The sequence below is a fragment of the Coregonus lavaretus genome (assembly GCF_964263955.1).
Source record: "Coregonus lavaretus genome assembly, contig: HAP1_SCAFFOLD_9386, whole genome shotgun sequence".
NCBI lineage: Eukaryota > Metazoa > Chordata > Actinopteri > Salmoniformes > Salmonidae > Coregonus > Coregonus lavaretus.
In genome coordinates this window covers 1-15,581 of record NW_028164313.1, presented here as the reverse complement: position 1 = coordinate 15,581, position 15,581 = coordinate 1, and the positions used below count along the sequence as shown (strand labels likewise).

The 15,581-nt window shown below is 50.7% G+C and overlaps 1 protein-coding gene across 1 annotated transcript; it reads right to left on the bottom strand.

Annotated features, from left to right (window-relative positions):
• Positions 1-18: 18 nt before the first annotated feature.
• Positions 19-14,070, bottom strand: LOC311117193 (trinucleotide repeat-containing gene 6C protein-like; the record flags this gene model as incomplete). Its single annotated transcript, XM_084192172.1, has 11 exons — positions 14,001-14,070; positions 6,238-8,940; positions 4,502-4,702; positions 3,322-3,572; positions 2,972-3,029; positions 2,667-2,818; positions 2,139-2,309; positions 1,488-1,628; positions 983-1,102; positions 641-724; positions 19-262 (listed from the first exon to the last, which is right to left on the bottom strand). Coding segments are annotated over exons 1-11 (4,150 nt in total), but the record flags the coding sequence as incomplete, so codon positions are not given.
• Positions 14,071-15,581: the final 1,511 nt, after the last annotated feature.

The window sequence follows — 15,581 nt, the reverse complement described above, 5'->3', positions numbered from 1 at the left end:
AACAGAGTCCCCACTCACAGAGAGGGTAGGGGCTGTAGGAGTTGGGGGACGACTGCTGCTCTTTGGTCTGCAGGTCGGGTAGGCCCGGAGCCTGGGGGTGGCCTGGGAACAAGTCCAGGGCTGATTTGCCTTGGCCGTGGTGCAGGCCGGAGGAGGAGAGGGAGCCGGGGGCCTGCTGCTGCTGCTTCATCAGCAGGGCCTGGGCCAGCTGTCTCTGGTGTTGTTGGATCTGCTGCTGCATGTTATTGATTGTACGTGCAACCTGCAGGAAGAGGAAGTGACATCAGAGAGCGACACAAAGATGGTGGTCAGTTTATCTGTGAGCCAGCAGAGACCACAGGAAAAATTCAATAGGACAGTTGCTAGAGAGAATGGCAAGTATAGCCCCTTATACATACAAACTCTGCTTTTACTAGGGTTTAGCCAACCAGGTTCTCTCAAATTCACCAGACTAGGAACCCAGGTATGTCTGCAAAGCACATACACACCCTCTGCTATGGTAGAATGGTAAAACATTTGGGGGTTTTCCCCAGTATGAGGCCTGGCCAGGTTCAGGATCAGTAGATATAAAAAGGCAGCAATGGGTAAAACTAGTAGGCTGTATTTGAGAGAGAGGGAAGGGTCACAGAGGGACACTCACTTGCTGCTCTTGCTGTCGGATGGGGCCAGAAACATTACGCTGAGCCTGCAACATCTGCTGCTGAATTTGTAAACGCTGGTACGCCTGCAGAGGAATATACGTTTACATACAAATCCACAGACACACACATATGTATATACATACGCACATGCACACATACACACACAACATTTTGTAGTTGCTACAGAATGCGATCAGTCAAAACCCAAGTGTTTTTCACATCTCTAAGGCAACAAAGCAGTGGAGAAATGTATGATATAAGAGTGTACAGAGTGTATCTGCATTGTGTTTTATATGGAGGAGTGCTACAGTAAACTGAGAGGAGACCAGAAGGGGACTCACCAGTTGCAGCTGGTATAGTTGGTTCAAAAGGGTCATATGTTGAGGGTTTATTGGTGAGGTTAAAAGTGCAGGATTCAGACCAATGTTTTTTGCTGCAAACTGTAAGAGCTGTGCTTGAACCTAGACAAGAGAGAGACCAAAAGATACGGTTTTAGAAACCATAAACTAAGTACGAGAAAAATCGGTGGACAGGACTGAGGCGCTTAGGCACGTAAACTATGCTGAGGGGAGCTGAACAATGTGTGTGTGTGTGTGTCTGTGTGTATGAGTGCAAGTGTGTTTGTGTGTATGAGTGAGGGGAGATACTTAGACAGGGCTGAGAGGTGTGTGTCGTATTCACCAGGTCGTATTCATTAGGCACTAAACGGAAGACAAACCCAAAAAAGGATCCCTCCCTACCTGGACTTGTCTAATAACAACCTCTCGCTTTCGCTGTCCGTTGAAAACCATTTTACACAGTTTTCTCATAATGAATACAACCCTGGTCCGTGTTGTGTGTGTGTACCTGAGGGGAGAGAAACTGAGGCACTTGAGCGCGTAGACTAGGCTGGGAGGAGCCGAGAGGCGGCACTGACGGCTGAGGAGGAGGCTGCTGCATGGCCCGGGCTTGTGCTGCTCCGCTACTGCCGAACATTCCACTCTGCATCTGGGAGGGAGGAGAGGGAGGGAGGGAGGTGGGATGTGGGGAGAGAGGGATTGGGGTAGGGAGAGAGAGAGAGAGAGAGAGAGAGAGGTGGAAACGAGGGAGAACAGAATGATGATAGGGACCCACTTGACATTTATTCTGCACTGTAGAGGAAGAGCTGCAAGTCAACATTTCACTGAACCGTTTACAGCCATTGCACGAGACGAATAAACTTTGATTTGATTTAGATGTTTAAAAAGTCCAACAAGATTTAACAGGCTACGCAAAACCACAGTGAAAAATCAAAACCTACATACAGGCTCCCTCTAGCTCTGTCTGCCCCCTGCCAGTTTGTTGGTATGTCTGTCCATCGCCCTCTCTGCCTATCAGTATGCCAACAAGACCTTCCTCTTCTCAGACTTGTATCTTTTCCAGTCAGTCTGTCATTCAAGTCCGCATCACTCCCAAATCTGCCTATGGCACCTGTCTGCTGTCTAAACCCTACATAGCCGTAGACAGTGTGCTGCCTACCTGTCTGTTGTTCAAGTTTTGCATGGCTAGGCCCTGTGGGCCGCCCAGGCCCTGGCTGGACAGAGGCAGGGCCGTGCTGGGCAGGGAGGGGAGTTTCAGGCCGAGGGGGCCAGGGGAAGGCATAAACGGTGAGGAGGTGTGGACGTCCTCCACCAGGCTACCAACACCGTCCTGCACCCACACAGACACAGACAGCCACAGAGGGAGAGCGCCACCATTACACTCTCAATGGGTTGATACATAAACTGAACCTTGCCCTGTACAGAAAAGCAACTCTCCCCTCATAACTAGTGAAGAATGGAACAAACACACTATTGAGTGAGTTACACAACAGTGTGATGTACAGTACATTTTTAAATAATCTAGGCTTTAAAAAAATATTTTTGTCTGATTCCTTGATGAGTTATTTTCCATGGTTCCGCAGACCACTATGTCTGCCCTGGCTATACAGCATCTTCTAATTGAAGTACCCATGGACAGTATCGGAGTGTGTGATACTGGGGTTAGGGGGGGGTCAGGGGTCATTACCTTGTCGAGGAAAGGGGAGCGATCTGAGGAGGACTCTTTGGAGAGGAGCGGAGGCCGGCAGCCCATTGGCCCCTTGTTGATCAGACCGTTGTTGTAGTCGGACATGCCCATCCCCCGCCTGTCCAGCTCTGTCTTCTTCTCCAACAGAGCACCTGAGAGAGAGAGAGAGAGAGATAGAGATAGAGATAAAGATAGAGCGCACAGGGATATTACCAACACTGATACAGTCAGTGACAGTGATATGGAGTACATCAGGGACAAGGAGTTAACAGAGTGTATTGAGGACTGGGAGAAGAGAGACTTACTCATGGCCTGGTCCAGGTTCATGTTGTTCCTCTTCAGAGCCTCCTCGGCTGGATCCCTCTAGACAAACACACACACACAAGGAACATCTGTCAGCAGAAATATCTCACAAATATGCATGCGTATGTGTGGTCCTGTGTGGCTCAGTTGGTAAGAACATGGCGCTAGCAACGCCAGGATGGCGGGTTCGATTCCCGCTGGGTCTACCCATACGAAAATGTATGCACTCACTGTTGTACACTGTCTGCTAAATGGCTTGTTATATTACTATATTATTATCATATTTCTATGTATACAGATTACATCAGTGTGGAGTTTGACCCCAGAGGTAGTAGCAGGTAGTATCACTCACAGGGAAGCCCATGTCTGTCAGCTGCTTGATCAGGCGATTCATGATCCAGGCTTCCTCCTGCTTGCCCGGCATCTTGCCCTTGGGTGGGCCCTTCCTGGGTCGGTTTCCCCAGGAGTTGCTCTCCTGGGAGGCTTGGCTGCTCCACATGTCCCCGTCGTCAGGGTCCCACTGGCCCCCGGACAGACCCATGTCCTCCCCTCCACCGCCGCCTCCGCCTCCGCCTCCCCAGCCTTCTTGCATAGATTTGGGAGCTGCAGAGGGAGAGAAGGAAGTGTTGTGTTACTATCTTGTGTTTTATGTCACCAGCCGCCACGGATTATGACATAATATATTTGTATTTCTGATTTGTATTGGTTCTAACAGTGGGGTATTTTAATTGTCAGTTGATTGATTTTTTTTTTATATAGCATAGCCATGCACTGGTAAATTACAGAGTTCGGTATAGAAAGACTATTCTGCCTGCCACCAGAGGTCAGTGTGGCTGCATACTAAATCGAGGCTTCAGCCTTTATGTGTTGCAAGACAGATCTAAGACACACTTTCTTTACAAGGTAAAAATATCGATACAGTTACATATCGTGATATTATTTCTGACGATGTCGCATCGACAATATCGCAATATTATTTTTGCAAGTTGGCTGTACCTGCACCAAAACTCCAGTATTTTTCCAATATAGCTTGTACTTCATCTTGTTTTTAAATAGGGAGCCAATTTGTTTTCAGCAATTTTATTTCCATGACTGATCTCATGGCTTTCTTGTCCCTCTGCAGCAGACATATGGTGAGCAATATGTTTGGAAAATCAAAACGCAATAAAATCACAGAATCAAATCGCAATACTTATAGAATCATGAGAATCGCAATACATATCCTATCGTCACATAAGGTAGCCTGTAGGTATCCTAGCAGTTAAGAGCGTTGGGCCAGTACCCGAAAGGTCACTGGTTTGAATCCCCGAGCCAACTATGTGCAAAATCTGTCGATGTGCCCTTGAGCAAGGTACTTAACCCTAATTGTTCCTGTAAGTTGATCTGGATAAGAGCGTCTGCTAAATGACTAAAATGTAAAAAAACAAAAAATAAATAATATCATGAGGTCCCAGCCCTAGTAAAAACATCAGCAATTTTGATTAATCAGGAAAAATCTAATCTATAAAAAAAAGTACTAGTGTTCTTCTCACCTGGTTTGCAAGGTGCAGATCCCAGGGGTGGGTTGCCCCGTCTGTAGGGTTCGGGGCTGTTGTCACCCCCGCCCCAGCCCCCATGGCTCCCTGTGGGTTTCCCCCAGGCGGAGGTCCCGTTGTCCACGCTGACCGGAGGGGGTGCAGGCTCCCCCCAGGAGGGCTCTGGTTTGGGGTGGGCACTGGACAGCTCCCTCCAGCCTAGGAACAGGATGACTTTGGTAAGGGCACACATGGATTGGATTGTACAACAGTACAGAGATCAACGGACCCAAAACACTCTAGCCTTGCTCTGGAACCTTAGCTTCATTTTGTTTACATGCCATCTGAGCATGCACTCCTACAGGAAAATGTACCTCCATTCATACACCTAACAAAAAGTATGTATTGCACACAATTTCAACATTGTGTGCATCCTTATTCTAAATATCTAAGTTTAAACAATCACAATGTAAAAAAAAAATCTAAGAAAATCATATTGCTAAATTATACCATTCCTAACCTCTTTCTTTTCCTGGTTTAAGCAGGCCAGGCTAGACCTTAGCCAGGCTAGGACAGAGGAGGCTGTTTAACTCTTGGCCCTCTCTGTAGTAACCAGTTGGCCTGGCTGAGAGTCAGGCAGCCCTATCCCTCTGCCTGTGCCAGTGTGTCTCTCGCTCCAAGAGGAGGTCTACTTCCTGGATCAGATTTCACTCTCTCAGTCATGATTAAATAGTCTTTCCTCATGTCCTCTCCTTCATGACCACTGACGTTAAAGAACTCAATAGGTGTAAAACCTAGCCTGTAATTTTAAGTATCAGGGTTATGTGGGAAAGGAGTGAAGGAAACTAAAGACATATTTCAAAGTATACTGTATTGACACAAAACTTGTATTGTATTATTTTGTGTTGCATGGTTGATTGCGGTGCATAAAAGAGCAGCATATGGGGCAGTGACTGGCCAGAACCAGCAGGGGGGATCTAAATTCTCTTTCTCTCCTCCTCCTCCTCCTCCTCCTCCTCTCTCTCCTCTAACTACCGACAGATTGCGGCTCCCCCTATAATCACACACTTCCTCCATACCTCAAACGTTTTGCGGCTCCAATCGCTATTTTCACAAGCAGGGTTAGTAAACAGCATTCTTGGGCTTCCTCCGCCACGTGTGCCCACGTGAGGTTGCCACGGTTACACACACAGACGGGGCACCCGTGTTGTTGTTGTGAAATCAGAGGAGAGCGAGCTTCAGAGAAGTAAAAGGGGTGGGGCCGGGGCGGGCTGACATCGCTTTCGCCAATTTGGTTATTCATTTAGATGGAAATCCAAGAGGGCGAGGTTTTACTTTTAAAATGGATCAACGGTTTGGAGCCTAGCATGTGTTCACTGTGCACCACCTAACAAGATTTTGTGTTAAGTCATAGATAGGATATACAGCTATTTCCTTGTTCTTGTGTGTGCACAGTATAGTAACAGTTGATTGAACTGCGACAAGTGTTTTAAGCTGCCGCTTTTTAACAAAATGACTAATCTTTATCAGGCCTGGTACAGTGAATTCATTCTGCCTGTTAGGTTTGAGTACAACCCACAACATTGTTTTCCTCCCATGACTACATGTACAAAACGTAAACCCAACATTGCAAGACGTTTCAACTTCGTAAGACTCTTGATTAAAAGCTAGATGTCATTGTCAAATGACAAGATTACCAAGACAAAATCACAGTAACACTATAAGCCATCCATGCATAGAGTATGTCTTCTCACCTGGACCCATGAGGGGTTGTCTGCTGTGTGGTGGAGGTGCAGTCTGGTGAGGCACGGCTGGGTCCATGGGCCCACTGTTCTGGCCTGAGCCCTGGGGGTTGTGGCCCCCATGGCTCTGGAGGGGTGGTGGAGGGCCGTGGTAGGCGTGAGGATGGTGGGGAGGGTGATGTGGTGGGTGGGGGTGGTTGTTGTTGTTGTTGTTTCCAGGGGGGCCTGGGGGGGCGTTCCCTGGAGGTCTACCTTGGGGTGGCACTCCTCCCCCAGGGTTGTTCTTGTCCCAGAGGTTGACCGTCTTGTTGTAGGTGCCCGGATCGCCCCAAGCCGAGGTGCCGTCGTCAATCTCCATCTTGCGTCGGATGGAGGGTGGGGAAGGTTCCTCCCACCCCGTGGGCTCTCCTCCTGAGGGGTCCTGCTTGCCCCCTCCTCCTCCACCGATGCCCCCCCGGCCTGATCCACTGGGCTTCACGGGGCCAGGGCCTCCCCAGGATCCCATGCTCCCTTCTCCACCGCCTGCCCCGCCCATGCTCCCTCCTCTAACTCCTCCGCTGTTGCCATTGGAGCTCTCCTGGGGCTTGCCGCCCCATCCTTGGGCAGGGCCGCTTGGGCGCTGCTGGGCCATCGCTGGCTCTCCCCAGCCTCCACCTCCTCCAACATTTCCCACCACCCCTGGACCAGGCTTTCCCCAGCCTCGGTTGCTCTCTTTCCAGCCTCCTGCTCCTTCTCCCTCCCAGGGAGGGTTGGTGGTGGGGCTGCTCTTCTTGCCATCTGCAGGCTCTCCCCAGTCTCCTCCACCTCCACCTCCACTGCCCCCTCCTCCAGCGCTGTTGCTCCAGCCGCTGTGGGATGGCTTGGGCCCATCTCCCCAGCCCTGGGGCTTGGGTGCCTTGCTGTGGGGATCATCCCAGCTTGGGGACTTCTCCTCTGGAGCTCCCCAGGACTGGCTCCCAGCTTTGGGCATGTTGGGGCCTGGCCCGGGGCCTCCTGGTGGGGGGTTCCCCCAGCCTCCGGGACCATTGGGGGGATTCTTGCTGCTCGGTGGCTCGCCCCAGCCAGAGCCGGGTTGGCTGGCTGGAGGCATGGAACCACCCCAGCCAGGGGCAGCCTGAGGACCGGGCCCGGGACCCTCGCTCTTGGGGTCAGCCCGATGAGGGGGGCCGTGGTTGGGGTTGGATGGCCCTTGGGCTGACTCGGTGGGGGTGTTGGGGCCAGAGCCTCCCCAGGAGTCCGTCCCGGCAGCGTCTGCCTTTCGTTGGGTGCGTGCCGCCTCCTCCATGTCCCAGGACGTGTGCTGGCGGACGGGTGTCTGGCCCCAGCCTGTGTTGCACAGCACCCTGGGGTCCAGGTCAGGGGCAGGGAGCAGGGCGGCAGGCTCATCCCTGGACGTCTGGTCCTGTCGGCGGGAGTGTCCCGCTCCATCCATGCCCTCGCTGCTGCCCTCGCTGGCTGCCGCAGTGCTAGGTGCTCGGGTGCTCCAGGACCTGGCCTGCTGGGGAGGAGAGCTGGGGGCGTCCCAGCCTCCCTGGCCCTCGCCAGAATGCTGCTTCCCCCATCCGTCTCCGCTTCTCTGGCCTCCCCAGCCTCCAGAGGTTCCCCCACCACTGCTTCCATGGCTCCCCCAGCCACCGGCCCCAGAGTCCCAGCCCGAAGCCTCTGCGGAGGAGGCGACTGACTTGGAGTCTCCATTGCTGCCCCAGACGGAGCTGCCGTCCTCTCCGTTGACCAGCTGGGGAGCTCCAGGAGGAGGCTGGCCCAGGGAGCCCATGCCCCCAGAGGGGCCACCCCAGCCGGGCACGCTGTGGATGGGGGGCTCATGTTGCTTGTTAGCATGATTTGGTCCGTCAGTGTTAAGGTTCTGAGGTTCTGAGCTGAAAGACACATTCGTGGACGAGGAGGGGTGCGGCTCAGATGGTTCTCCCCAGGTGCTGCCTCCCCCTACTGGCAGGTTACCGTTGGCGGCGCCGCCCCCCATGGTTCCTCCTCTGTTGCCGTTCCCCTGGGCGGGAGAGGTGCCTGGTGGGTTGCAGAGGTTAGGAGGGGGTTGAGAAGAAGGGGGTTGGTTGGGGTTGGCTCCCCCTGAGCTGCTTCCCCCCGCTCCTCCGCCCCCGTCTTGCCCCAGCACGGGCCAGGCCGAGGGGTTGGCGTTGGGGTTCAGGTTCAAGTTAAAGTTGGAGGAAGAGGAGCCCCAACCCCTGCCTCCCCCGCCTCCCATTGGGCCGTCGCTCTTCCCCTCCCCACCCCCGACAGAGGAGGTCTGAGGAGGGCCATGGGGGGAGGGACCGGGACCAGATCCCCAGCCCCGATTGACTGCTCCATGGCCGGATGCCATGCCGACCACGCCTGCCCCGGGGTGATTGGCTGAGCCGCCGGGCCCAGAGCTGGCTCCTTTGCTGCTGGGGTAGTTGGCAGGAAAGTGGCCTGTCTGGCCGTTGGCCCCCGTGGCCATGCTCATACTGCTGCTGCTGCTGCTGGCCGGACCAACAAGGTCAGTGTCCGAGGGGCATCCTCCTGCAGGGCCCTGGCTCTGGCTCTGGCTGCTGCGGGAAATGGACGGCCAGGCCTCGGTGTCACTCTCGTCAATGATCACTGTATCCCAGCCACTGTGATTGGCCGACGCTGAGGTGGAAGTGGCACTCCGATTGGCAGGCTGGTGTCCCAAGTGAGGATTCTCATACTGAGCTCCCGGGCCACTCTGTGGGGGCAGCTCTATTGGATGAGAGGGAGAGGATGGAGAGGGAGAGAGAGGATGGAGGGAGAGAGAGAGGAGGGAGAGAGAGAGAGAGCGGATGGAGAGAGAGAGAGAGCGGATGGAGAGAGAGAGAGAGGGAGAAAGGGAAAAGGTTAGTATGTCATCATACCTAGAAGATAATACACTGCTCAAAAAAATAAAGGGAACACTTAAACAACACAATGTAACTTCAAGTCAATCACACTTCTGTGAAATCAAACTGTCCACTTAGGAAGCAACACTGATTGACAATAAATTTCACATGCTGTTGTGCAAATGGAATAGACAACAGGTGGAAATTATAGGCAATTAGCAAGACACCCCCAATAAAGGAGTGGTTCTGCAGGTGGTGACCACAGACCACTTCTCAGTTCCTATGCTTCCTGGCTGATGTTTTGGTCACTTTTGAATGCTGGCAGTGCTTTCACTCTAGTGGTAGCATGAGACGGAGTCTACAACCCACACAAGTGGCTCAGGTAGTGCAGCTCATCCAGGATGGCACATCAATGCGAGCTGTGGCAAGAAGGTTTGCTGTGTCTGTCATCGTAGTGTCCAGAGCATGGAGGCGCTACCAGGAGACAGGCCATTACATCAGGAGACGTGGAGGAAGCCGTAGGAGGGCAACAACTCAGCAGCAGGACCGCTACCTCCGCCTTTGTGCAAGGAGGAGCAGGAGGAGCACTGCCAGAGCCCTGCAAAATGACCTCCAGCAGGCCACAAATGTGCATGTGTCTGCTCAAACGGTCAGAAACAGTCTCCATGAGGGTGGTATGAGGGCCCGACATCCACAGGTGGGGGTTGTGCTTACAGCCCAACACCGTGCAGGACGTTTGGCATTTTCCAGAGAACACCAAGATTGGCAAATTCGCCACTGGCGCCCTGTGCTCTTCACAGATGAAAGCAGGTTCACACTGAGCAGATGTGACAGACGTGACAGAGTCTGGAGACGCCGTGGAGAACGTTCTGCTGCCTGCAACATCCTCCAGCATGACCGGTTTGGCGGTGAGTCAGTCATGGTGTGGGGTGGCATTTCTTTGGGGGGCCGCACAGCCCTCCATGTGCTCGCCAGAGGTAGCCTGACTGCCGTTAGGTACCGAGATGAGATCCTCAGACCCCTTGTGAGACCATATGCTGGTGCGGTTGGCCCTGGGTTCCTCCTAATGCTAGACCTCATGTGGCTGGAGTGTGTCAGCAGTTCCTGCAAGAGGAAGGCATTGATGCTATGGACTGGCCCGCCCGTTCCCCAGACCTGAATCCAATTGAGCACATCTGGGACATCATGTCTCGCTCCATCCACCAACGCCACGTTGCACCACAGACTGTCCAGGAGTTGGCGGATGCTTTAGTCCAGGTCTGGGAGGAGATCCCTCAGGAGACCATCCGCCACCTCATCAGGAGCATGCCCAGGCGTTGTAGGGAGGTCATACAGGCACGTGGAGGCCACACACACTACTGAGCCTCATTTTGACTTGTTTTACGGACATTACATCAAAGTTGGACCAGCCTGTAGTGTGGTTTTCCACTTTAATTTTGAGTGTGACTCCAAATCCAGACCTCCATGGGTTGATACATTTGACTTCCATTGATAATTTTTGTGTGATTTTGTTGTCAGCACATTCAACTATGTAAAGAAAAAAGTATTTAATAAGATTATTTCATTCATTCAGATCTAGGATGTGTTATTTTAGTGTTCCCTTAATTTTTTTGAGCAGTGTATAACAGTTAATGGCATCTAAATATAGGGGTGAAAACTGGTTGCACCATTAATGTATACCGACAACGCAAACATCAAAGCATACACTATAAGCACTCTCCTATTTACGTAGGAAAACACGGACACTATGGAAATCAGTCAATTGAAATAAATAAATTAGGCCCTAATCTATGGATTTCACATGAATGGGCAGGGGCGCAGCCATGGGTGGGCCTGGGAGGGCATAGGCCCACTGGGGAGCCAGGCCTAGCCAGTCAGAATGAGTTATCCCCCACAAAATGGCTTTATTACATACAGAAATACTCCTCAGTTTCATCAGCTGTCCAGGTGGCTGATCTCAGACGATCCCACAGGTGAAGAAGCCGGATGTGGAGCTCCTGGGCTGGCGTGGTTACACGTGGTCTGCGGTTGTGAGGCCGGTTGGACGTACTGCCAAATTCTCTAAAACAACGTTGGAGGCAGTTTATGGTAGAGACTTGAATATTCAATTCTCTGCCAACGGCTCTGGTGGACATTCCTGCAGTCAGCATGCCAATTGCACGCTCGCTCAAAACATGAGACATCTGTGGCATTGTGTTGTATGACAAAACTGCACCTTTTAGAATGACCTTTTATTATCCCCAGCACAAGGTGCACCTGTGTAATGATCATGCTGTTTAATCAGCTTCTTGATACGCCACGCCTGTCAGGTGGATGGATTATCTTGGCAAAGGAGAAACGCTCACTAACAGGGATGTAAACAAATTTGTGCAAATCATTTGAGATAAATAAGCTTTTTGTGAGCATGGAACATTTCTGAGATAATTTCAGCTCATGAAACATGGGATCAAACTTTACATGTTGAGTTTATATTTTTGTTCAGTATACTATATTCCAGAGGGGAGATTAAATGTTAGCCTGGTAAACCAACCTGAACGCTAGTGAAACAATGGTGAGTGCAGTGTTCAAGTTGGTTTAACCAGGCTAATGGAATGTATGTGATGATCAGGCTTTCTTGTCATTGTGTACAGCTACTGCATGAACAACAGGCATCTTAACATTACCAGACCAATCACAGTAATCACATGTTGAGTCAACAATCAATGGCAAAACAATAACATGCCTCCACTTATTCCAATAACCGATGGATCACTGTTGTACACCGGTGATAACACTAGAATGGATAACTGTTGTACACCGGTGATAACACTAGAATGGATCACTGTTGTACACCGGTGATAACACTAGAATGGATCACTGTTGTACACCGGTGATACTTGAACTCTGTGAAGCATTTACTTGGGCTGAAATTTCTGAGGCTGGTAACTAATGAACTTATCCTCTGCAGCAGAAGTAACTCTGGGTCTTCCATTCCTGTGGCGGTCCTCATGAGAGCCAGTTTCATCATAGCGCTTGATGGTTTTTTGCGACTGCACTTGAAGAAACTTTAGAAGTTCTTGAAATGTTCCGTATTGACTGACCTTCATGTCTTAAAGTAATGATGGACTGTCGTTTCTCTTTGCTTATTTGAGGTATTCTTGCCATAATATGGACTTGGCCCCGGGCCAGGCCCCAACATGCCCAAAGCTAGGGCTGTCTTCTGTATACCCCCCCTACCTTGTCACAACACAACTGAAGGAAAGAAATTCCACAAATTAACTTTTAAGAAGGCACACCTGTTAATTGAAATGCATTCCAGGTGACTACCTCATGAAGCTGGTTGAGAGAATGCCAAGAGTGTGCAAAGCTGTCATCAAGGCAAAGGGTGGCTACTTTGAAGAATCTCAAATCTCAAATATATTTTATCTATCAGTGCATTCGGAAAGTATTCAAACCCCTTGACTTTTTCCACATTTTGTTACGTTACAGCCTTATTCTAAAATGGATAAAAAATAAATAAAACATCTCATCAATCTATACACAATACCACATAATGACAAAGTGAAAACAGTTTTTATATTTATTTTTGCAAAGAGAAACCTAGTTGAAATGTTGACTGCTGTGGGAGTTGTCCTTAGGATACATTTTTTTAATATTTCAAAATACCCCGGTATACGGTATAAACGGTATATCGCCCAAGCCTAGTAATCTCAACAGCTCTACCCTAGTTGCAGCCATCTTGGAATAAAGTGGGAGCCAAGGTGGAGTCCACCGGCAGATCCGAAGATGCCCATCCTCAGTCCTAACCCTTGACCCCTGCAGTCCAGCCTCAGTCTGGGCCTGACCCCAGGTTCACACACAATTGGCTTGACCGATAACCACTCTGCCCTGGAGTGTATTCAATTAGGTGAAACGTTCACAATGATGCAGGTAGAAATGTAATGTGTAGAGCTGACATGACTCACAGTTCTACATCACAAACACGCATACCTAATCTACACAATACAACATTTCTATCTGAATGTTTTGTAACGTTGCACCCCTGCTGTACAGAAGACTGCCTCCCAGTCCCCTCAAAAATCTCTCTACTGCCTCTGCCTCTACTCCTCAAACCCAAACAGTAGGATTTCTTTCTCTTCCAATAAAGAAACACCACTGCTGAGAGAGGCTTGGGTAACAACAGTTATAGAACTATCCCCTGAAGCAGCTTGGTGCATAAGAAGTGAGTCAGTGGAAAAGCAGCAGCCGCTCTAGATGCCCTGCCGTGGTAATCACTCTGCCGCCGCGTCAGTTCTCTTGTTGTTGTTTTTGGTGTGCCTCTACATGCACGTGTGAGCGGAGTGGACTTCTGCACACACACAGCCTCTGCTTTTGTCTGATCTATAACTGGGGAGAGATACTGTTTGTGTGCAAGCTTTGGCTGTCTGTCTCTCACTCACTCTCTCCCTCCCTGCAGAGCTTAGGCTTCTTCCAATGATTAGAAAAGAATGGGAGAAACAGAAAGAGTGAGAGTGAGAGTGAGAGTGAGAGTGAGAGTGAGAGTGAGAGTGAGAGTGAGAGTGAGAGTGAGAGTGAGAGAGAGAGAGAGAGAGAGAGAGAGAGAGAGAGAGAGAGAGAGAGAGAGAGAGAGAGAGAGAGAGAAGGGCAGTGTGTCTCTGACACAGCGGTGTGGCTTCTGTGGTGTAGTACAGGACGCCATTTTATCAAATCTGAATCAGAGCCAAAAAGGCTCAGAGCTACAGTCTGTTTATATCAGTCCTGCAGCACTAATACTATCTTTATGAAGATATTAATCAGAATGCCGTCTGTCGCTGCTTGGATGTTTTCCGTTGGAAATCGCACTTATCTTAGTACTTGCATGCATTTAGAAGGCAAATGGTGCACTACAATGCACAACGCAGTGAAAGACGCCCAGCGAATAAAGAGAAAGAGAGGGGGATCACGGGCAAAAAGCAGGAAAAATACCTGAGGAGAGGTACCTTCCGACCATGGTGAGCGAGCGCTACGTTTGGAGCGAAGTGGTGGCAGCCATCCCTGTGTGTCTCTAGTCTCAATATGTCTGCTCGGCTCGCCAGGGCTTTCAGAGGATTTTTTTGGGAAATACTGCCAAGAAGCTGACGAGCTCTCGCGGCATGAGAGAGAGACACCCCACCCCGCTCTGCTCTGTCCCAGCCCGCTTTGGCTTGGCTAGAGCCATCCTGCCCCTCTCGCTCTCTGGCTTTATTTATAACTCAGCTCTATTCCTATCCATGCAGAGAGGATATTCTCTCTCTCCATCTCTCTCTCGGAGAGAGTAGGGGCAGGCGTAGAGGGTTAAGGTTAAAGCCGAGAGCATTTCATTGTGCACTCAATCCGCTCACGAGAGAGAAAAAACTAAACAAAAGGGAGATTCCTTTTTGCTCCCTCCCTCCTCTTTCATGCTTTTGGAGTCGTCACTAAATATTTAGCCAGGACCACTCCATCTACATTGAGCACAGCCTGGCCACAATGGGAGCCTCTCCAAAACCAGAACCGCAGCAGGACATGAGTGTTCTGGAATGACACTCAAAAGTGCACACATATGCACGTATACATACATGTTCATCCGCACACTCAGACAATAAACGCATCCAGACATATGCAGGTATGCAGACACACATTCTATGCACATATGCATCCAGACACATATGCATGTACACACACACACAACCTTCCCCCTCCTGCTTCACAATGATTTCCTATAGTATGCCGACAGTTGACGCAAAATCTGCTGTTGTGTGATGTCCCAAACAGAGACAGACTAGTCTGCAGCAGGACTACACAACACATACCAGAGCAGCTCCCTGAAGCACAAACAGCCCCAGTTTGGCCAGGAGAAACAACACCACTTCAATGGCTGCATGGAAAACAGCATAAACACATGAAATGAAGCTCATATGGAGGTAGGCAGGAGGCCAAGAAGAGCTAAACATCTGTCTTTACACAGTGTGGTCTGGAGTGACGGAGCGAGGGAGAGCGAGATAGAGGATAGAGGGAGGGAGGGAGGGGAGGAAAGGGAAAGCGTGGCAAAGACAAGGAGAAGAAGAGAGAGACAGCAGAGAGGAGGGGTTAGAGAAAAAGAGAGCTAAAGAGAGGAGGAGGAGGGGCAGGTCACTATCGGACACTAGCTAGAGGCATGTTATTATCAGGCGCTAGCTAGAGGCAGGTTGCTATCGGGCGCTAGCTAGAGGCAGGTTGCTATCGGGCGCTAGCTAGAGGCAGGTTGCTATCGGGCGTTAGCTAGAGGCAGGTTATTATCAGGCGCTAGCTAAAGGCAGGTTACTATCGGGCGCCAGCTAGAGGCAGGTTGCTATCGGGCACTAGCTAGAGGCATGTTATTATCAGGCGCTAGCTAGAGGCAGGTTGCTATCGGGCGCTAGCTAGAGGCAGGTTACTATCGGGCGCTAGCTAAAGGCAGGTTACTATCGGGCGCCAGCTAGAGGCAGGTTGCTATCGGGCACTAGCTAGAGGCAGGTCGCTATCGGGCACTAGCTAGAGGCAGGTCACTATCGGGCGCCAGCTAAAGGC